The 24,505-nt window shown below is 44.2% G+C and overlaps 1 protein-coding gene across 3 annotated transcripts in view; it reads right to left on the minus strand.

Annotated features, from left to right (window-relative positions):
* Window positions 1-24,505, minus strand: part of LOC128901927 (WD repeat-containing protein 7) — a 124,446-nt gene that overhangs the window by 35,008 nt on the left and 64,933 nt on the right. For all 3 annotated transcript variants that reach the window (XM_054184071.1, XM_054184069.1, XM_054184072.1), the window contains 2 exons: window positions 17,839-18,060; window positions 3,359-3,545 (listed from right to left, as the gene is read on the minus strand). In XM_054184071.1, coding sequence (XP_054040046.1) covers window positions 3,359-3,545; window positions 17,839-18,060 — 409 coding nt within the window. The remainder of the gene's footprint in view (window positions 1-3,358; window positions 3,546-17,838; window positions 18,061-24,505) is intronic.

Below are 24,505 nucleotides of genomic sequence, written 5' to 3' on the forward strand. Positions count from 1 at the left end.
TAAATGCTAGAGAAATACTCTTAATCCTCACAAGTGAGCGGTTTCATTCGGCGTGGCAGGCTAGCACAGGGCAGCCTTTGGGGACCAGGATGAACTGGGAGAGCGGAGGAGTTATAAATACCAGCGTCTTGGATAACAGCTCAGATATTTATTTAATTCAGAAGGGAAAAAAGAAAAACGCTGCTATTTTTTTTTTGTGTCAATAAACGTGAAGTGATTTTTTTTTTTTTTTAAAGCAGAAGCTTGACATAAAAAGCTCTTTCATAAAACGTTCTTAACATCAGGGAGAGAAGCCAGGCAGCTGTGCGCTGTTATTGTGTACACGGTAAATCAGGCACAAAAAGGGGCAGCTCAGCAGGGCACCGGGAGGGTAAGATGCACACTTAACCCCCTGCACACATTGTTGCTCTATTTCTCTCCATCTTCGGCTGTCTGCAGTCGGTACTGTATCTGTCATGAATGTAACAGGCCATTTTCAATCTAAACCTTGTTATGGATTAATAAGCAAACACTTTCTCGCTTATTATGCAATTTATCATGATGAAAATTGCATTGGGCTCCTCAAGGCTACATGCTGATACATTCATTTATTCAGTGCTCTGCGGATCGAGAGCCATACTAATCTTTATGACAGCTAAGGATGTAATCGCAAGATGAAAATGACTTTCTGAAGAACCGCGGTCGCCTGGCTTCTGTAAGTCTGCATTTACATACAATAGGGCTTAGAGATTCTCTGGGAAGGCAAAACATTGTGGTTCCTTTTGTCACACCACGAGAAATTATTGAAGTTCAGACAAATAACAACAATAATCCAGTTTATAACACCCCCCCCCCAACACACGGCAGTCATTCATTCTCCAAATCTTGAGGAAATTAAAACTGTTGTATAAAACGCGTAATATCTGCCTCAGGATAATGTAAAAGAAAGTCAGGACCTTCACCCCCTCCACAGACGGATGACAAAGCGCACACATGGTAGGTATTAAGGCAACCCCTGTCAGCTCCGTGTTGCATGTAGCATTTAAAATGTGTTTATAAACAAACATTTGTAAGTACACTTGTAAAGTAAAATTCATTCATAACAGAGCCCTGTATGACTTGAAAACGACTTCTAAGGTTAAATGCTACTACGGGTGTGTGAAAGTGCTCATGGCGTTAAACGTTATTGCTACAGGCAACAGAAAATTCTTGACTAAAATGGAAAAGTAACTAACAATGTAAATGCATAGTTCAAACACCTGGCGAATTTCTAATTAGAAGGGCATTCTACAGTTTCACATAGTGAGACACAAACCAGCAGTGTTTACTGCGATTTAGCAGAAAAGAGCCTTAGAATAAATCAGAAAACCGGACAACTGTTTCAGGAGTTTTTTTAATACCTGAGGTAATATTATGCTGTAAACAAAACCAGCCGTCTTCCTGGAGGATTGAAACTGTTCCCCCATTAACCAGCGGTTTATCAATTACTGGACGGTTTACAAATTAACACTGCCGAACACCACTAATTAAAGTATTCTTTAGCAGGCACTAAAGGCTGCTCTGCCTGCACCCAGCCCAGCAGCACAGCCCCCAAAGGCAGCGCCGCCCGCAGCCCACCACCGCAAGCTGCCTCAACGCCACTGCCGCGCTCTTTTGTTAGAAAAAACAGCCGTGATGTCTGTATTTTATGTGGTGAAAATTATCGTCACATTTAAATATTTTCAGTAACGGCCATTTTCCAAGTGGAAGTCTGCAGAGCTTTATTACTACAGTATTAATTCATGCTGACAACCAAATAAATATGAACTCTGTGTTCGCTGAAGGCAAAGAGCGCTGTGTGTCCTGCACGTCCTGACCGGGGACTAGTCTGTTCCCTTGGCAGAGCCGTGTGCCTACCAACAACTCTGCCTCAGTGGCACTAACGCATACTCACTTACATTTTTCAAGGTTTTCCCTTAAAAGCAGGATGTTCGAAATTGCTTTCAAAGGCAATTACATAAAGCACGCTATCATTGTTTTATTTCATATAAGCAGCCTACTGTGGTTGCTTCTTGCAGTGACTTTTTAGTTTTTCTCTATACACAGAAATCAGAGCCTCTCCTTCTGCTCCCTTTGCACACTGAAGTAGTTTGCTTTTTTTAAAAAAAACCACAAATCTAAATGCAGAACAAATTGTTCAGATAGAGATTTAGAATAAATTGCAGATGAGATGATCAATTTTACAACAAACAACAATAAAAATAAAAACTATATTGTAAAACTCTTCCCTGTGCAAAAAGTCCCGTTGTCATTAATGGGATTAATGGTGTGAATAAAAACCGTTCATGTGAGAATGGGGGCCCCACTTGAAATTTATTACTTTCTAGGCCTCAAATCATAAAATTCGTAGTTACTCAACAAAAATGCTACTCATGTCCTGCAAAGTTGCACCCATTAAATAAATCCCAAATGCTAGTATTTAACAATCCCATTATCTTAACACAGAACGCATTAAAAAAGGGCAAGACACTCCCTTTATTACACAAGTCATGGTAATGACCTCACTTACGCATTTAGCCGTAATTATTTGATTTAGCCATAATTATTTGATGGCACGATTGACAGTACACAGCACTTTCAAGTGTAGTAACATGTACACATACCTGTGTAAACAAAATGAGAAGTTGCACAATTATAGTAATTTGCAAGAAACGGAACAAATTTGCAGTTAGAGTTCCATGCGCAAAAAATATATATATAAACATTTTAAACTTCTATAAATATATTACATAAACGTATGACATTTTTGCTGTGCATTTTAATTCAAAGTGTCAGACTTCCTTATGAAATCTGCTCCCCCCCCCAACTTCAATTACAAATCCTAATTGAAAGAAGATTTTATTTGAAGGAGGTTAGAGCGGAGGTACAAGACAGCATTCCATATAAGTCTTGATTTAGGACATTTTAATAAGTTGTTCTCTGACCCTAGAGACAGGCTGTGGTCTGTTGAGTTTATGATTTCTTTCCTTAAATCTACAAGTTACCTTGGCAGTATTGATAGCGATGCTACTGATAAAATAACTACCTTTTCCAAAATGTACTTTCTGAAACAATTCCCATCCTGACAGGATGGCTTGTAAAACCATGGAAAAAAAACAATCCATGTATTCTGACAAACTGGTGGAAAATACCTTCCAAAAGTACTATTTTTATAGTTAAAAAAGGGTAAAAAAAAAAAAAGAAATGTTAAAGACAGACAGACATATTGCATGCAAAACTTGAAGCAAGGAGTTATCCCGTGGCAAGCACCTCAGCCAGCAGGATTTGAGCTGACCGCGGCAAAAATGGGATGCACAGAGGCAATGCAAGAGGGTTATAAGTGAACAAAGGGGCTACCTACTTGGCAAGCTGTTTCTCGGCGTCGGCGCAGAGCTCCAGCAGGCCCATCAGCACGGCGGAGACGTCCATGTAGGGCTCCCAGACGGTGAAGCCGCGGCCGATGAGGTCGATGGCGGTCCTGCGGATGGTGCTGTGCGCGGGCAGCTTGGGGCTGGGCGGCTGCAGCAGCAGGAACGTCAGCGCCTTGCCTGCGTGCAGAGAGCGACAGACCCACCGTCAGGAGGGCAAACACCTCCAACACACCTGAATGCCGAGCCGGGCTCTGCACAGCAAAGGAACGTGACGAATAATTTCATTTAATAGACTGGTTTTTAATAAAAATAATTACACGTATATTTTTATACGTGGGGAGCTAAACCAAGCAACACTCCCGGATAAAGATAACTGATCATTATATCTACAAAATTATTTGTTACCTCTTAATAAATTTCATTTAGCTTGCTATTATGATAAAGATAACTATTGATTTTACCCGGCTTTTCTTTAGTTTTCCGAACTCTCCGCTGTGAGTTGCTTGTTTTGTTTCTTAAATAAACTGCCTGTCATTTTTAGCACTCAGGAAAGCCAACAGACACGCTTTTCTAGTCCATTCACACCAACCCCTTACAGGTGCGGAACAAAAGAACTGAAAGTTTCTCCTTGGCAGGCCACAACGCTCCAGTTTGCGTGAGTTTTATGTCTCAAATCTAAGAGCCTTATTAAAAAGCGTGACTGCTCAAACATTACTCCACTGAAATATGCCTACCTTTTCCATCGGACTCCTCCTAGCACCGCTCCTGCTGACACCTACCTTGAGGAAATCGAGCTAAGGAAAAAGATGAACTAAACAAAAGTCATTCTGCTGCCCGTTTCTCAGCCTGGACATCTTTGTTTAAGCTTTGACTTGGCTTAAATGAACGAATTAATATTGACAAAAACATCAACTAAGCTAATGAGTTGTTAGTTAAGGCAATAAACATGTCACATTAGAGTCAGCGCAGTAAAGAGGTAATTAGCCCTGGAAAAGCTCTGCTGATTGGGGCTGCAGAGATGCTTCGCTGGGAAGCTTTGAGCTGCTGCGGAGCCCCGGCACCCGCAGCCTCCCCGGGCAGGTCCTGAACCCCTGCCCTACCACCAAACGGGCAAAACAACCACCAGACAAAGGCGTTTTAGGAGAGGTTTGGGCCAAGAAGGTGACATGATGGAAGAGATCCCACCGAACCAGAATGCAGCTGGTGACAGCACTTGGCCATGCTCCTCCGGCTTTCCCAAGGGCTCGGCCACTCGGTGCACCCTGAAATCACAGTAAGCAGGGGGGTGTCTTTCTTGCGGAAATCTAGCTAACATCAGGCTCTTTAAACCAAAAATAAAAAATCTACCCTACTAAGAACTAAGTTTTGATGACTTACAAGCACCTTCTGTTAGAAAAAGTCATTAAGAAACAAACCGACAAAAGCTCCTTTCATTAAAACTTAGGGTCCGACTTACTATACAGAATTCCTTCAAGCACTAGCTTAGCAGAAATGGAAGTGACATTCCTACATACATTTCTGTTCAAATATGATTTTGTTGCAGATGTTTCATTGTGCAGTGGCACGTGTATGCCACAAGTGTATGGAAACGCTTACATTGTCGAGGGGTTGGGGCTGGTCTCTTCTCACAGGCAATTGGCGATAGAACAAGAGGGAATGGCTTTAAGCTGCAACACGGTAGGTTTAGGCTGGACATTAGGAAAAAATTTTTCACAGAAAGAGTGGTCAGACACTGGAATAGGCTGCCCAGGGAGGTGGTGGAGTCACCATCCCTGGATGTGTTTAAAACTTGTTTAGATGTGGTGTTAGGGGATGTGGTGTAGGGGAGAACTTTGTAGAGTGGGGTTGATGGTTGGACTCGGTGATCCCAAGGGTCTTTTCCAACCTAAATGATTCTGTGATTCTATGAAACAAAAGAGAGCAGCAGAGGAGGTAACCCGGGGCGTGGAAGGTGGTGATTTTGGCCCTGGGCAGAACTGAGCACCTCGTCAGTACCAGGGAGTCACCGGGAGTACCAACACCAGACCGGAGTTTTCTCAGCCGGTCTAGAAGGATAAGATTTTGGACACGAGCACTGAAGTGCTTTCACCATTTAGGAGAGAGCGAGCAAACCTGCCAGCGCTCTGAACCCATTTCTGCGTGTGCTCCCCAGAAACCCTCCAGGCAACAGCACAGACACCCCACAACAACCTGCAGGCAGCCAACCCTGGCGGAGTTAAAAACCCGCCGACCTTCTCGTGTGTTCACTCCAACGCTAAAATGAAACTTTCTGTCTTTAATCCTTACGTCATTTTTATTAATGAAAACACGACGTGAATACTAAAGCTTATCACTTATTTTCAATGCATGTAGCCCCTTGGATTTCTAAAGTGTCTCTCCTTGCCGAATCTCCAGGGCTTTAACCGTATGACATCAGTCAGCATTGTTATCCCCATTTTGCCGATGGATTTTAAAAAATTAAATAATTTGCCCAGGAAAATCAATAGCACCGGCATGAACGAGACACTGATAACTCTGATTCCCGTTCTCGTAATTTGCCACGAGATCAAGTTCCAACTAAATAAAAATGATGGACTCCAAGAATATGATTTAACTTGCTCTGCATCTTTTTCTGATTTTATGTTAAAAAAAAAAAAAAAGGGAAGAATCATAGCTCTGTTTTTTTTCAGTCTGCCCTCTCTCCCCTTGGCCATGGGCATAGTGTTTTTCTACAAGAAATTCAACCAAGTTGTGACCCTTTCTGGATGGTATTTTCCTGATGTGACATATACCTGTGCGAAACGTCCACAGAAAGACAGAAATATAAATTTGGATAGCTGGGTTAAAAATCCATATCCCTTAATCCCTTCCTACTTCCAGTGCAGCGAATTTTTATTACTTATCTTCTCTCATCTCCCAGACAGGTATAAAATCGGAGGATATTTTTAGGCCTAAATTAAAAATAACTAGTTGTATTATTTGAAGAATTTTTTCTAAAGATGTAATGATGAAAAAAAAATATATATTTTTTAAATCATACTCAATGTCAAATTTCCTAATTTTTACAGAATCCATTTTCAGCCTTTTTTTTTTTGCCTTTAATGTAATTCTGACACTTGTATTTTTTCTGAACTTATGCTAGGAGAGACTTCCTTTTTGCTGGTGATCTCCAAGTAATTTAAGTACCATCCTTGCAGTCCTACCTAGAGAAAGGGAGTCCCTGCTCACTTCCTCAGGAAATCGGAGCTGTTACTCGAGGCTCCCGTTAGCTGAAAAAAGAGCTAAAGCTGGGATTAGCAAAAACGTACATTTACAACGTCGTCTATGACTTGCTGTAGGTCCTTGTGCTCATTTACATGGAAGAGGGGAACGTCTGTAGGTGTAGCGAGGTGGGCGAGCGGAGCACAGCAGAGGTGATCCCGCAGCACACAGCGGGGGATGCCGTCGCGTCCCCCCCATCCCAGCCGCAAACGCAGCACGTCCTGGGATTCGTGACAGCCTCTCAGGGGCTTGAAAATTGAATGCTTCCTCATCAAACGAGTATCTGCAGCACACACATAACTCAGTGCTTTCTTGGACAGTTTGGATTTCATTTTTTAACATCACAAGAAAAAAATAAAGTTTTTTTTTGCTTTATATCTAATCAGAAAGGAAGTCTTCTCATTCATTTCGAAGCCTTAAAAACATCAGAAATTTGGTCTTAAAGGTAACATTTCCTCCCTGTTAATTATCCCTGTAAATTCTGGAAATTTAACAGAGGTTTAACAGGTCAGAACAACCAATCCTAGATGCAGTAAATTGCCAGCGTTTCTATTAAACAGCATAACATATATTGCTTTTCATACGAAGCAAACAGACAGCAAAGAATATTCCTGAGTGGGGCCAGACGAACGCTGCCCCTAAGTTGTTCTGAAATTCTGTAAGATTTTGCATAATTCATTAAAAACGGAAACAAAGGCAAAAGAAGAAAATGTTTATAACAGCTGGTTTCCCGGTCTTTTCAGGCTAGCTCTGCTCTGGTTAAACCCACCTAACAATGCCATTTTTCTTCCTCTCAAAATCTGCAGTGGGGGAATCAAATGTGAAAGCAAGATCAATTCTGTTCCAAGACAGTAAATGAGTTTTAGATCAGACTTCTTTCAATTTATGGAGCGAACTCAACTATGCTGGCTTAAATGCATTCTTCCTCTAACTATGAAATTATATTACAGTGCTATAGAAAGAGTAAACTATCATTATTTTAATCCAAAATTTGTTTATAATCTAGCAGGAAGGAGAAAGCCAATATGACTCGGGTCATAACTGTGCATTAAACTTTGTATTTTCATTCCTGTTAATTGCATAATTCCATTAAACCACACTATTTATTTTAATCTAAATTATATAATGTTTTCTAAATAAAACTATTTCCATAAAAATGATCATCATCGCACAGGAAGCAGCAGTTTTTTTCCATCACAGAGCTGACCAAACTACATGTTAATCTTACAAGTTTTCTCCTGTTACACGTAATTGTAATGAGTTTTCTCAAGCAGTTTGGACAACCCATGACCTACAGGACCATGGAAGATGCACAATATCAACGAAACAAGTCAAGCCAACACGACAATCCTCAGGGTTCGGGGATCCCAACTTAACCTTCTCCATAGCGCTGGCATCTGACACATAAACGTGCCCATACCAACAATGATGTGTTTTATTCTCACCTACTGCAAAGCCGCGAGAGCAATACGTGGCAGTCCAGCTATTTTAAGTTGCTCCTTCGTCACCCCAAAGGTGCCCGTCCCCTCAATTTCGGCAGCACACCCGTAGCTGGGTCCATGCTGCAGCTGATGTCATTGTCATTAGGCTCTTTACAGGGCAACTCGCTAATTGATTCAACTAGATTTATATTTGGAGAAAGTAAAACCTGAGTGACCAGGCATTACCAGAGCAAGGGGTTACATCTGCGTGTACTTGAGCAGTTTTGAAGATGAAATCAAAGCTCTCCAAAAGCCGAGATGTAGGCTAAAAACGGCTCCTGTTCTTTTTGGCTATTGCTACACATTTTGAATTACAACCCATTCAAGCCATAGCTTGAAACCGAGATGCTGGCAATAACATCCCTTATGCTAAACTGGTAACTACAGCAACAGAAAGATAACCACACAAGCAGCCGTTAGTTTTCCAACATGTAGATCTCCAAATCAGCTTACTCCGGTGTCAGCCCCGTGCTGATGGATTGCTTCCCTGGCAGCAGCTCACTGGGTTAGACAATCCGAAATTGTTCTCCTAGGCAACGTGCCATCATTTTTATGCTGTGGGGGACACAAGGACCAGCTGAAGGACTGGCTGAAGGAGCCAGAAGAGAAGGCTCAGGGGGACCTTGTGACCATGTTCAGTACTTAAAGGGCGGCTACAAAGAGGACGGAGGCTCTCCCTTCACAAGGAGCCACACAGAGAAGACAAGGGGCAACAGGGACAAGTTGCACTGTGAGAGGTTTCGTAGCGACATAAGAAAGAGGGTTTTTTACAAGGAGAACAATCATTCACTGGAGCAACCTCCCCAATGACATGGTGGAGGTTTTCAAGAGGCGACTGGACAGCAAGAAGAAAACTTGGTTGGGTAATGAGAAGACAACTACGATTTTCATACATTTCTTACTCAGCAAATCCCACCTTCTTCCCAATGAAAGCAAAAGCTCCCAGCAAGTACTATTAATTAAAAAAAAAAAAAGTCAAGAGAAACTCCAAAACAGTTAAGAAAAATTGTTTCCAATAATTATAATAGTAAGCATTAATCAACCCATCTATTGTAAATATATCCCTGGTACTTGCCTCAGAAACAATATTATGCCAATTATTTTTGTATATTCTCTCCCACATCTCTTGTTCTTAAAATGAGTAAGTATAACATCTCCCATGTGTTTTTCCGGGTTTGTGATTATTCTTATTACGCATATCTGCAAGACAGTAAAACTCTGATTCCTCTCCTATTTTAAGGTAAGGATGCTTGGCTCAGCACCTGCAACCCTAATGAAGGAATAATGTGAATTTGGATGATGAATTAAATTAGTTTCAGTTTCTCTTCATCTCACTCATTACAAAGGCAAGCACAGGCTGATCTATTGACTTGTCACAGCTTATGAAGCAGCAGTTCATAAAGAAGTTATTCTGAAGTGTTCTTTTTAAACGTGCAAACTATTGATTGACAATGTTTGGGCACTATGTTCTCAGATACAGACACTGAACAGCAAAAACCACATCTAGCTTTGGTCTTCCCATTTGATACGTGAAGAATACATATTTTCAGCTGGCAATACTGCACGTAGATAATGTAATTGAATCCTCAAGCACACTACTGCTTGCTGGTTCAGCCCTCTGTAACATTTAAATGCACCTTACCTGCCGTGTCAAACACCGTCTCTAAACGTAACGTAGAGAGCAGGTATCAGCCATACAGAACACAGCAAAATAAAACCACAGTTTTCTGAGATTTTTTTTCAGGGGAAGAATTCCTCTTTTCCCTTTAGCACGGCTATCCCAGCTAGAACGTATGTGTGACCAACATGGAACGATAATCTAGCCTCTCTACATGATCCGTCTTACTGAAGACTGTTATTGCTTGTTGTGCCATCAATGGCACTCGGCGCCTTTCATCAGCCTCCCAACCGCCTGGCTGCTTGTGCAAAATGGAAATTGTAATCAGATTCCAATCGAGAGGACCTTTCGCCACCCACCTCAGCAAGGAAAGAATGCATCTCCGATAATACGCCTGATCACAACGCTCTTTGGCCAGAAAACACCTATTGCAATTATGAACCACGGCTGCAAAATATAAAAATATAAATATAAAAATGATCCAGTGCAGCAAACAGGTAAGCATCCCTGCTTTCTGTTCTCTTTGTCACCTGGCCCTGGAGCCAAAGCCACACTTTCCTTCAGATATGCACAGTTCTGGCAGCATTTGTTCTGTTTCTCTGGCAATACACTTCTCAATAAAAAAATAAGCAAAATAGTAAACCAAAAAATGAGTTTCCCACCTAAGTGCAAAAATTGATATTACAGAAACTGCCTTTAAGCACCCAGATGCTGATAGGCAAGGAGTGCTGATAAGGAGAGCCCCTGCGGAGGCGGGAGGGGAGCCAGCCCGGCTGATGGAGCGGGTACCACCTGGGCCGGCACAGGGAGCAGCCCCCCAGATCTGCCCCCGCCCGCCGCTGGCCTGCCGTCTTTACATAAACGCTGTTTCTAAGGAGCCCGAATACATATACACTTGCAAACCCGTGGAAATGAAAACCATTCAAATTAATCACAGTACATCCCGCCAGCCTGATGTTACATTCACTCGGTATTCTCCTCTTGAACTACAGCCGCTTCCTGTACATACATTTCCCTCAGGACATTAAACACACGCCTGTAAGCCTGAACTCATAAGAGCTTAAACGGGGAATTATACACCTCACAAATGCCATGAGGTTCTGGGCAATGTTCCACTCTCCCCGGCTGGCGGAGGGGCTGTGAAGAGCAGTGGGAACGGCACGGCTCCTCCCTCCGGTGCCCCGTGCAACACGGGGTGCTGGGTCGTGCAAGGCACACCGCGGAGAACCAGGGGCTGTAGTGAGACGTGGCTGGAGCGGGAAGGGCATCTGGGATGGCAGAAGGGAGCTCTCGCGTCTGGACCAAAAAGAGAGAATCCCACTTTAACCGCCTCTCCCCATAAAACACCATCTATGCAGGTGGCAAAAGCCGCGGGGGCTGTGCTCTCCGGGCCTTTCCATCGGCCATCAACACCATCCCTACGCCGCTCCAACCGCCCGTTTGCACAAGAACTGCAGAAAACTACAATCTCCAACTCTGCTGGCATCGGCAGTGATTTCAAAGGCTGCTAGGGGATGGCATGCTCAGACCAGCAGCAAAATCATACGCATTTTGTTTCCTTAGGAAATGACTGATGTGTCTATCTCCTCTGCTACTCTTCGTTCAAATCGATATCCGAGTTACCCTTGCACACTTCTACAAGAAAAACTTGTGTTCCTTATCTGTGAAATGGGAATAATATTGTCCCCGCTCATATCGGACACATTTGTAGAGCAGGTTTGTCAGGATGTTTGGTACTGCATCGAACCTTTTATCTTAAAGCAGCTTCCCCCCGCGCCCAGCTCCACAAACGCTCGGCTGCCAGCAGAGTGGACTCAACTTGCCCCACAAGCAGCCTGGAAAAAAAACAGGCTGTTTGGTGTCTTTCATGTTAGATGAAAACATAAGTATTCTCTGGTGGAAGCAGTTGCACTTCGCCCAGAATTTCATAGGAGAGCCCATGCTCGAACGTTTGGAAACAGGACGCAGGTAGAGCAAATGTCCACGGACACAAACGTGGTTACGGATGGCCATCACCAAGACACTGGTCTGACACCCTCCTGGGGAATGGCCTCAGGCTCCTCCGAGCAGCCTGCAGGACTCCAGAAAGCTGGAGTGGGAGGAAAAAATACACTGTCTTGAATTTTTATCACCCCCAAATGGGGTATCAGTCTCAAAGCCGAGCCTTCCTTCACCTTACAGAGGTGTACGGACCGGTCAAACCACAACTGACGGGGATTCGTTTGGTGCTGAGGCTTCCTCATGGTCCAAACACAGAGAGTTCAGTTTGTGAGATACAGCCCATTACAGTAGCCAGAGTATTAAATATCCAAAAAAGAAACTTCTGATTAAAAATACAGAATTCAAATCACTTAGCCCCTACAGGATTTGGGGAAAAAGCTGAATATAATTTTTAAGATTTGATTTTGTTGCTAAAGCCAAAAACCAGATTTAAATTAGAGCATAATATCTGCCACAAAGATTGACTGTTTTCTGCCATACCGATTGACTATTTTTTCTAAATATTATCTCTGAGGCTAAGATATAGATTTTCATAAACCACCATTTTTCCATATTTTTTTTTTCCTTCAGGGACAAAATTCTGCTGGAGACACAAATCTAATCGCACCAGCTCGAGGAAGAAAAGCACACTTTAGACTTACTAGAACACTGAATTTCACAGCATCCTGACTGAAACGTACGCATTCAAATAAGGAGAATCACTTCATGAACCACAGGATGCAAATCTGAGTAGCTTTCTGCATACGCGATCTAAAAATACAGCCAAGAGAAGGGCCCGTGCTGCTAGCAGGCTCATTACGGACAATAAAATCAGTTACTTGCTTTAATCACGCTGTTGTGTTTTTGGGTTTGTTCAAATTAAGTTACTGAGCCAGTTTGCCTAATTTGCTCTGAAAGGCTGCTGTTCAGGTGCTCAACTGATTTATTGCTTCTGTGGGCGACGAGCCCGAGCGCTCACTCGTCTGTATTAATTGCTGCCACAAGCTCAGCCTATGGGCTCGGCAGTAGGTGGGTCCACCAGCGGGAGAGACCTCCTCTCCCGGCGCCGCCGCCTCCTCCTCGCCGGAGTGGCCGCTTCAGTATTTTCATAGCACAGAACTGAGGCATCAAAAGCCATTAGAAAAGGTTTCAAGGTAGGCGATGGAGCAAAAAATCCCGTGTTCGCCAAGAGGCTCACGCTTACCCTGTGTCAAATTCTATTTTCAGATGAAATACGCTTGGGATACTATACAGGAGTCTGTAATGCTGGAACCCCCAAATTAACACAACACGGGAAATACCTGACTGCACACCCTAAGTAATCTTGTGCTTGCGTACTTTTTGTGTGCCTACATGCGTGTAAAAGCGGACTGCAAAGCCACAGCGCATCTTGAAAGGTAAATCTGTCTCTAACATAACACAGACACAACTCCAGCAGCAACAGAAATATTGTGAAGATAAGTGTACTGCTTAGAAAAGGCATTCATAGGCTGCAGTGACTGGACTTCTAGCCGATACTACTGAGCAGTGAAGATAAATAATAAATAAATAATGCAAAAGAGCAAAAATCCAAAATAGAGGACAATAGCAACACGTGCAATATCTCACACACTTTGTATGGCAACGGTCCTGTACTAGAACGAGAGACCTGACCTGCGATGCTCACCACACGCTGCTCGTCCTCTCCCAGCCTGGAAAAGGGTACTGAAATTGTATTTACTTCGAAGAATAAATATTTTCTTCATCCTAAGCTAATGACCGAATTGTTTTGGCTGAGGGTTTCCAGAGACACAGCTGAGCAGCCCGAAGGTGTAACGTCTTACAAAGACGGCTCCGTAAGGGAGAGTGTCTGAAGAGCAGGCACCCCTACACAGTTACGCAGACGGGTATATTTGTGTGTATTTCTGCTTCTGCCCGGGAATCTCACTTGCTTCCCCTCCTGCCCAACAGGCAAGAAGGTGAGCTGCAGGGAATTTGGGATATCATAATTAAAAAATGAAAAATGGGATCATGAGTCTGCATTAGGGACCTAATCGCTGGCTAGCTTATTATTCCCGAAACCAGCTAAACTGGAGTGACTGCCATGGCTCAGGGAATGGGGAAACCCTGCAATTGGCTTTGGAAGGAAGGATGTCCGTGCAGCCTGCAAACCCAATATAAATAACTCAATGCTGCGAACACACTGTCGCATATGACACTGAGTGAGGTAAAGGGCAAAACGCTTATCATTAATAACTGTATTGATGGCAGACGCTTTGAAAAATACACTGCATTAACAACAGAATCAAGTATTTTCATATTCAGGACAGAAGAGTCATTCAGATTTATCAGCCCATTAACTTTATAAACACAGCATTAGCTGCAGTTTAAGTGTGATGTGATGCATCTGTAATGAGAAATTCTTTGGGTGGCATTTTATAATTAAATATCTCATGAACTATTTGTAAGGTCAACAGAGATTAATGCAGGATGTCAGGCAAGGTCACCGTGTGGATTTCTAGAGAATGCCACTCTCTCAAAAAGGCATTATCACAATCGTTATTTTCTTAAATACAGTAAATCACAACGTGCACCATTTATACAGCAAAAATGCTGCATGCATAAGAAGTAATTAGTTTTGACAACTTATTTTGAAATGGAAAATATCGTGGCTTTAGGCTACATGCAATTCTCCCGTTACTTTGGGTAACTCACAGCATATAGTTTCAGTATACGATAACAAAATATGACGATTAAAACCTCCTCAGAGGTTACTGCGCAGCTTTGGTCAGCACACACTGCGTGCTGCAGCACCAGCGCGTCCAATGTACAACCCGAAATGGAGTCTTTAATGAAGTGCTGCTGGTTACACCATCACTTACTCCCTACAACCAGCGTTCACAAGAGCAGGCTACACCTTATCGACTCCCCAGCTGTTCTGAAGGGCCAAAAATACTTCTGGGTCACTGGAAGACAAAGAAATAACCTGTATGTATTTTAGTATGTGTCTGAAAGTCATAATAGGACACATAGCAAAAAGAAAAAATGTAACTCTGAGTGCGTACTAGGAATTTTGCTTTTTCTTGTTCAAAGAACTGAATTTCTGAACAACTGTCCAATCTCCAAAGTAACTCCTTCTGCAGTATTACACATGTGGAGTAAAGACGAGAATGGCCTTTTAACAAGTATGATCATATAAAGGAAAAAAAGCCCCCAACATTCTGAGAGCAGCATTTTCTGGCAAGTGATATTTCCATTTTCGGCGAGCCTTCACCTGTCCTGTCCCCCTTTGGGGCCACCTTGCTGGGGTGAATGTCCCCGGCTGTGCTGGGGACCGGGCTCACCCGGACCAGAGCAGACCCCCGGCCACAAACAGCAGGCTGGGGCATCACGCCAACACCCTTCTGCTTCGTGGTTACCCAAATAACCTGCTCCAGGTGAGATGTGGCACAGATGGGCAGGGTGGAAACGCCTCCAAACTAAGTATTGTTCCCAACACCATACCTGCTGTCGGAGGGACTGCCACATTGTGCTCTACGTGAGCAAAACAGCTGAGAAAATAGTAACTTCTCAACTCGGCAGAAATGCGACATTGCGCTGTGGGTTCAGGGCAGGTCACACCAGCAAGACAGCAATACTGATTTACATCAAATCCTTACAGCAAGGAAGGGCTGGATGTAAAATGTCAGGAAGATGATCAACTTTAGCACTAATGCCATCACCCAACAAAAGTACAACCCAGTATCTCCTATATTTTTTTCCACCAACTAGTCTTTATTTCTCGATCTTCCTCTGGCTCTTGATCTGTTTCAGATATTACTTTACAGCCTTGATCTAAATTTTCAGCATTTAACATGTCAAGCTTCATCTACACTAAAGACTGAATTTCGACCTATCCGTCAGCCGGAGAGTCGCGCGGTGTTTCTGAGATTATGATTAATGGGCGCTCAAAGCGGGAGTTTATAACTCTGCTAAGCCCGATGTAACAGAAATAACATGCAAATAGATAAAGACACTGGAGGAAAGAACTTGTGAGGACCAAGGCTGGGTCCAAGTGCCTCAGCCACGCTTCTGACAAAGCGACACCACCAACCACGGGCTCCCATCAGACCTGTACAACTGGGAGAGCGGCAAAGACAAGGCACTGTTGATGGAAATTATGTGGCTTCTTTCCCATGGAAGATTAGGCAACGTTAGGCTCGACAGCCTTTTGGAAGCGAAACGCTGCTTGTGGATCGTGCCACTGGAAGACTGGAGACACCAAAGCTGATCTCTGTACCACCACGAGCTTCCAAACGCTGCAGAGAGCGCTCTGCACTGCTTAGAGTCTAATCAGGATGTCGGCAGCCTCTTATTTTAGGAAACTCCAACAGACAAACAAAGCTTATTTTGACTCTGTGCCCAAATATCAGCCCGGAAAGCTAAGAAGGTTGACTGTAACAGAAAAACTGGGAAGAACCTGCTTTGTCCATCTTGTGCTGGCTCATCCAGAGACGTGGGAAAGTCTTCTCCGTCCTTTCGTTTCCTGATACCGTTTGAAGAGACAAACAGCTTAGAAACTGAAACCAGGCAATAAAGCAGAACACACAAGAAAGCAAACACACAAAATAACCTCAGTTAAAAAAAAATAAAAATAAAAGTATTTAAAGCAGAACTCCGTATATGTATGAGAAACTGTAAAAGAAGAGGAAGCGGAGAACTGGCAGACTTTTTCTTTCAGCTTGCAAAGGGCTGAGAGAAGAGTCCTGTTTCCTAAAGCAGCGGATCTGCAAGTGAGTTATATGAAGATGTCAGCTGAAAAAAAAGATAGCTTTTTCCCCTCGGTTTCTCAGAAATAGGACTTGGTGTGTTAAGTGCTGCACAGCCAGCCCTAGGTTTTCACCGTCCCAACCAGGACCGGACATCTGTCAGCTGTGCGCACCGTGCTGTGTCCGTGCTGTCTCAACCGGCCTTTCCTTTGCCTTTCGGAAATCAGTGGAAGCAGCACCACGCTTCACGGAAGATGAACTCCGACCATCTGCTGCGTGGGAGATGGAGGCTGTGCCTACACCAGTGACGTCGGCATTGCTCCATCGTGTTCCTCGGCTTCTGAACAGGTTCCTCCACAATGCAGGTGAAATGGCTGCTCGCCCACGGTGTCAGGTGCCAGCTAACTCCCCCCGGCCTGCGCCTGGGCATGGGGCAGGGCTGCCTGGGCAAGGGACCCGTCCCCACCAGCACCACCTTTTCTGAAGGCTAAAGAAGTTTACCAGCATAGGACAAACCATCCCAGACCAACAGACCTCCACAGAAGGGAATGGCCTACAATATGTTTAACCTACTAGTGTCCTAGAGTCACAGAACGGTTTGGGTTGGAAGGGACCTTAAAGACCATCCAGTGCCACCCCCTGCCCTGGGCAGGGACACCAGCAATGAGTCTGTAGCGCTTCAGAGAGATCTTACTGAGATGACAAAGGGGGCTTTTGCCAGACTCCACATAAACCAAAGAAACAGCAGCACGGACAGGAACCTGGCCAAAATAATTGGGCACTGTACTTGCACTTGCTTCTAAGAGATTTTGCACTATTAACAACAAATAGTCAATGTGTAGATGTGTAACCATCTTCGGTAAGATGACTTCTACTGTCCATACTAAGGACAATCACATCAACACCACAGTACTAATTTTAATATAGGACCAGAATGTAACACTTTATATAGCATAGCTTGAATTCCACCATTTTCCATTAAATTCATCTCACCCTTTCTCTACTAACTCAAGGGATGTTTTCAGGGTGGGGGGAAAAAAAAAAAAAAGACCAAATTACATAAAAGCAGTCGTAAATGCCAAGTGTTTTGGTTTAAGCGGGAGGAGAAGAAGGGGTGTCAGAATTTCAGCAGAAGAGCTGGATGACGGCAGAGATCGCTGGACTGGTTCTGGTTCTCCCCCATGGCCAGTGCCCATCTGCCAGCACCAGCTCCACCGCTCCGTTCCACTCCCTCTGTCAGCACCGATCCCTCGGCAACCTCTTATTGTGGTGGTGCTTATTTTACATTCCAAATCTCTCATCTCTATCTTTTCCAGTGAAAGAATAATTTAAATTAACCGGTTTGTACCGCGATGTGAATAACACCCCTTCCCTCCCCGCCCCCCACGCCAGAGCAGAGGAGAACAGCGTCCCAGGTTACTCACACGTATGCCTCGCCAAGGAATAATTTGATCCACCGCTAGTCAAACCAAATCCCTCGGGAATTTGACTGGAACTGCGCGGCCGAGTGAGAAGTTTGGGAGGTTCGATTTCAGCTCCAAACTCTGCCCCGATCACCCCCAGCAGGACGATGGCCGTGGCTTGCTTCCGTCTCTCTTCATAGGACGTGGAGATTTTCTTCATTTGTGGGAGAGCAGACAGACAACCTAAAATGATAAGTAAGAAATATGAGACAAAAATCAAAAGCGGGGCCGTTCTGTAATACTCCAAACAACATCGTGTTTCCCAGAGAAAATAAAAGAGGTTTAACTTAAATCAGGTCTCCAGGACTGTTACAGGATGTTCAGCTGCTACAGATGATTCCATTTGACTTCTCAAAACCTATGGCGCACGATAAAAGCCTAAACACCACCGATTGCAAGGTCTGTCTTCAATGAAACCCACCCTTCAAAAACCGTCAACATCTCACAGAACAAAGAGACACCAGAAAACGGTCTAATTTCATAGTTTCATTTGTTCAGTTGATAAAAGATCCGTGGAATTCTGCGTTTGGCTATGTTTCGTGAAAGGCGATTTTTGGTTTGCTTCTTGGCAATTTTAAATTTGCGTAACAACTTGTTTTGGTTTTTTAAAATATTGTTAGGTTAATTTACTTGTATTATATAAAAAGCTTCTTTTTGTATTAGGATCCACCATCACATTCAGATTCTTGCTAAGTTTTGGCTAATGGTATATGCCATTCAACCAACTAGGTTTTTTTGGTTTTTTTTTTTTTTTTTTTTTTTTTTTTTACACTAAAATGTTACACATGGTATTTTAACAAACATTCTTAAGAACAGTGAAAAAACCTCATTGCATTACGAATTTTAAATGAAACTGAAATGTACATCATTAGTCTAATATAGCCCAGGGATGTTTGATTTCACTAAGCAGATGAAGTTTATTTTTTTTGGGAGTAAAGACAGAAAATCTTCGAAGGAATTGACTGGAATGAAAATACCGAATTCATTTACTCTGACAAGTACAATTCACGTTTACCTATAGCATTAATTCCCAGCGTACTAGGGAATGCCCTACCACATCTTCTACACAAATAACAAAGTTTTAATCCCCCTTAGAGCACGCTGCTGTTAAACCTTTGCCGAGAAGTCCGAAGGCACCACCTGGCACTGAATGAGACTTACGGGGCTTGTGGATTAATGAAGGGTGAATTAACGAGTCGCCCCGTACGTGTGTCTCTGCTAATGACGATCGGGCGGCTCGCAAGGAGGGCAACGGTACCTACGAGAAACCTAACCAGGCTTACAGCCAGCGTTAGCCCATCCTTGTCCAGGCACCCACGCTGCGGTGTGACAGCGACGTGCCAGCCAGAAGGGAGAGAAAAACAACAGAAAGCTTAACAATGGTAGGGGAGAAAAAAAAAAAAAAAAAAGAGGAAGAAAAAAAAAATCAATAGTAACTGCCTTCAGAGGAAGAAGGATGAACACGGGCTGTAACAGACAAAGCAAAAAATGTAGCAGTTTTAATTGTTTGGCAATCGCTTACCAGGCTCCGGCCACCTGCAGACCCCCGTTTCTCATTAACATTTGCATAGTGTCCACCTGCACATGGTACCCTGACAGCCTCTGCACCCCCCCAACACCCCCATTCCCATGCCGGGCACCCCGCCACCAGGCACCGCTCCCTCCCCGCTCCCCCCCAGCCCCCCCGTTGCCATGCCGGACACCCCACCGCTGGGCACCGCTCACCGATGGCTCCCAGCAGCCCCCCCCAGCCCCCCCATTCCCGTGCCGTGCACCCCACCATGGGGCACTGCTCCCCACGGCCGCCCCCAGCCCAGGTGCTCAGCCAGCGCCCGCCCTGACATCTCAGATCAAGACGAATTGGCACAAACTCCCCATCCAAGATTGTTTTATACCATTTAATTTAGTTTCTTCCCCTGCTTGGCTGAGCACAGCTCTGTTATGGATTTCTATTCTAATGGGCTGCAGCAGGCGCGGGAGCGGGCAGCGGAGCAGATGCTGGAGCCGGGGCGGCGGGATGCGGATCGATGGGCGAGGCGTGACCCCAGCCCATGGCCCGCGCCGCCCGCTCCGGGCCAGCCAGAAAGGAAGAGCGAACACATGTGCTGCTTCCAGTAGGAAATTAAACCGCGGGGGCACTCGGTGTGCACGCTCTCCCCCCGCCCGCCTCTCATTTGATTACAGCAATATGAAGTTAACCCTTCACCGCATCCCCCAGCACGGATTTGGGAGCATCATGGCTCAACAGAACTTTCACAGCGCAACTTAAACCGGCAAATTTGCTTAGCGATATGATTTAATGTTTTGGGTTTTTTTGTTTTTTTTTTTTTTTTGTCAGTGTGAGGTTGAAGGTTGGACGAGATGATCTGAAAGGTCCCTTCCAACCTAGGCAATTCTACGAGTCCATGAAATACCAAGGTAGTGGGCATCCACAAGCTGCGTCCCATCCCTCAGACTGACCGGACCGGCACTGCCCGGCACGCGATGCTACGTGTCCTCAGCAATGAATAGAGGATCCCGCAGGAAACCCCCCGGGCCCAGCGCGGACTCGCCGCTGAGCTGATTCCTCCCGCTGACCCCGCCGCGCCAGCACCCAGATGTCGAGGAGATAACTCTTTGTTAACCAAACAATAAATTCCAACCACAACGGGGTGGGAAATATTCTTGAGTGTTTCATCAGCAACCTGGTGTATCGTAGTCTTTATGCTGCTCACTGCTGCAGCGGAGGATTTTCTATCTCAAAAAAAACCCAGACCCAAGAAACTAAACAAAAACCAAACCAACCCCCCCCCCAAAACAATGACATCCCAACTCTCCCCCCAGCAACATTCCTCCCCAAAACCTCCAGATGAGAGGGGGGGGAAAAAACCTTAAATATTTTTGCTTTTACCTTTTTTAATTACTAGCAGAAACACACAATTAATTGTAATGATTTCCTACAAATAAACTGACAGCCATTTGGGAGATTTTAAAATGAAATAACGCCTATAAAAGTAGTCCTTCCTACAGTTTCATTTGTCTCATGAAAATTTGGTATTTTCTCACAGCAACATGCCTCCATTTAATCATGCTAAAGGGTGACACAGAGATCCATTTTCTTGACAGGACGGTTGATCACCCTATCACAGTAAGAAAATTAATAACCTCAAATAGCCCTATGTGGAAAACAGAAGCTACACTGGTGAAAGGACAAAAAACGTTCTACACTTTAGTTGTAAAAATAACACACACCAACAGAGAAACCTATTGCGTCCATGCATTTACCCAGCTGGCTTTTCCTCAGACAGAGCGACCACATCACATATTTCAAAATATCTCCGTTTTTGAGAATGGAACATCCACGCCTGTGTAGAGGAGACAGCTTTACAGGGAGCACGAAGCATATTTATGAAGTGTTTAAAATGTAGGTAAAATGTTTCAGAAGTTTAAATTGTTTAAAAGGCTGTGAGATATTGATTGCTTCATTTAAAAAGCAGTCAGAGAGTGCAGCCATGAGGTCAGGATAAATTTAACAGTTTGAAGCACTTTACTAAATAACTCTAAAGATCACGTTAATTGGCTTTGCACAGTTCTTGGGTAAAATTAATTTTATCCTAGCTTACAATAAAAGGATTAAAAGACAAATTAAGTTCTCCAGGTTTAACTGGAATAGGAATCAATGGATTTGAATTAAGGCTGAAGGTGGTTTTATGAGAGATGGAGTGCCACCAGATCCTTTCTATCTGCTAGTAGGCGCTGCTGATGGGACTCCCGCACTGTACCAGGCACCTAAGCCTCGCGGCAGCAGGTGCCAGACCCATTTATTACTATCAAACACTGTCTGCACGCGGTGGGGTTGAGCACAGGAGGTGGCCTCCGGCAGCCCCGGTCCACCAGAACCACGTCCCAGCACTGGCCACCGTCACCGAGAGCCACCCGGCCACAGCCTGGTGAGCAACAACCCAACACAATTAATGATGGGGTTGCAATCACATCCGTTAATTTATACGTAGTCACCAAGATTTAGTCACAACATTTCATGTGCATAAAATTCTGTAAAGTGAAAAATCCTAGGGAAGATGTCGCAGTGGCCCCATTTCCATTGCCCCACGCTCCGACAGCCGAGAGAATCCTCATCGGAGCTCAAATACAGAGGCACAGCGCCAGGCTCTGCGGGCTTCCGGCAGCAGCAAGTCCATTAGAATATACAGTATTTTGAAAAATATATGCTTGAAATTAATAAAATATTTTGCTCAAGACCACAAATGTACTTTGAATCAGACGCGGCAGAGAACTCGGACCTTGCATCCCAATCGGTATGTTAAGGGCACAAAGAAAACGGACAACCAGAGCCCTCTTGATCTTTGTCCCGGTTCGTATTCTCCAGCACTGAACGCACACAGCCAGAATTCACTCTCTACAGATGAAAGCTTGCAAACTGCACTCCACGAAAAGCACCATCCCCTTTCCCTCCCGTCTGCCAGGTCCCTCTCTGCACTCCTTGTGACAGGTTTTCTCTTTATTTATGAAGGGGAGGTTTGTAACTGGCTGGGTTGGGATAAGGGTTTCCATCCACCCTTCCCTTTTCCTCTCTCTCTTTCAGGCCTGAAGAAATATATAGTTGGTTAAATTCAGAGAATCCTCACACTCCTTCCCCATCAGATGGCAGGGAGGAAGCAAACACACCCCAAAACGTGGCAGAGACAGAACTCCTTGGCCACAACCAGTGAAACCGCTCACGTCTGCAGCTGGAACCATCTCACTGTTTATTATAAGAGAGCGCACAAGAGCTACGGGGGAAAACGCAATTTTGCTTACATTCATCTTGGCTGTCAGGAATTTAAAATATTCCTTCCTCTCAATTCTACTATTTCCTTACAGTAAATAAGTTTGCATAATGCTCTGCTTGTGTCCTAGACAGGAGATAGCAAAAATCTTACAGAAAACTACATACTGAATGTGCCCAGGAGAGATACTCGTCCTTACCTTCAATCCTTTGGGATTCTTCAACCAGTGAAAGCCACGCTACGGGTTTGCCTACATTTCTAGTTTTTAAGATTATATACAGAAGAATAATTACAGTAATTTCAGCACGTCCTGAAAGCTTATAAAGCCAGAGAGCTCACAATAAATCAGAACTGAAAAATACCATAAAAAATAACAATAAGGGAAGGTGACCATGAGGAAAATGCAGAAAGACAGGAAACAGTCTGTTTTATCTAGCGTTATGAACGCTGTGGTTACTCGTTACTAACCTCACGTTATTAAGAGTACTTTGATTGCTCGGTGGCGCAGCCATTCCTATATCCACAGCTCCCTCCGCTGGCCCCGCAGAGAAGGCTCCTCTGAGAGCCCAGCGGGGAACCGGGGATCCTGGAGAAGGAGGGATGCTCTGGGTCGCCCCTGCACCCGGTCGAGCTCCTCACAGCTTAATTTCAATATATTACTAAAAAAATAGTAAGTGACTCCATACAGTCTCTTCTCAACTCAACAGCGTGGCTTAGTTGGGAATAATCACCTTGGTTTTTAAGAAAATTAAGCACCGTCCCATCACAGCAACAACAAAAACCAAGCAAAAAACCCACCACCCCCCCAAAAGACAGCGTGGATTTTGGATGTGGGTTTTTAGCATACAAGTGGTCTTTGCTAAATACACTTCTGTAATTCACAGAATGGTTTGGGTTGGAAGGGACCTTAAAGATCACCCAGTGTCACCCCCTGCCCTGGGCAGGGACACCTCCCACCAGCCCAGGTTGCTCCAAGCCCCGTCCAACCTGGTTACATTTCAAGTTACATTTCCTTAAATATTATTTGTACCTATTATCAGAGGGTAAACACAATACAGATGAGAAAATTTTGTCCAACAGAAGGAAAACTAAACCTGTGCGTAAGGTACTCGCTGTGGGACTCCTTCCTGCTGAAGGTCCTGCCCAAAGGGCCAACGCTTCATCAGCTCATCCCCATGACAGAAACATCTCACAATGTAGTTCCTTATTTCCTCAGGCTCTACGTGCGCTCAGAATGCCTGGACTAAAGCTAAATACCATGGAAAAACCTCTTCTGATAAAATAACGCATGAAGACGACTTGTGAGAGGACATTCCCCTGGTGAGATATGCCACCCAGTGCTGCCCAGTGCCCGCCAAGGTCAGAGCTACCTTTGCCGAGATTTACCTTACGCACTCATTCTCCTACCACTTACAAGAAAAAGGCAGATATATAAACCTTTTTCTTTGGAGCAACTTGTTTCTATTTTCAGTCTTTTGTTCATTGATAGTGGAAAAAAATACCTGCAAATCTGGAAAACTGACACCTTCCTGAAGTTGTGACGCTTACCTCTTAGAAACTGGAGCAATTCCAGCATTTTCAATAGATTTATGAGAGGTACCTGAATGCAGACAGAAAGCTCATGTATTTTGTGAGTTTAATTATTTTTCTCTTCCACATAAAAAAAAAAAATATCTTCCAACTTGACTGCCACCGTGAGAGTCGTATGTGGCGGCTGAGCACACCCCAGAAATCTGGCAATACACTGGCAAGTCAGAGAGACCTTATCTGCGATGGCTAGCTCTGAAATCTAGTCTTTATCTTCTACCGTTATCAAGCATTTTTTATCCCTTTCATCTTTGCCATTTTCACATGGCTGTTCC

This window comes from Rissa tridactyla, chromosome W (genome assembly GCF_028500815.1).
Source record: "Rissa tridactyla isolate bRisTri1 chromosome W, bRisTri1.patW.cur.20221130, whole genome shotgun sequence".
Lineage (NCBI taxonomy): Eukaryota > Metazoa > Chordata > Aves > Charadriiformes > Laridae > Rissa > Rissa tridactyla.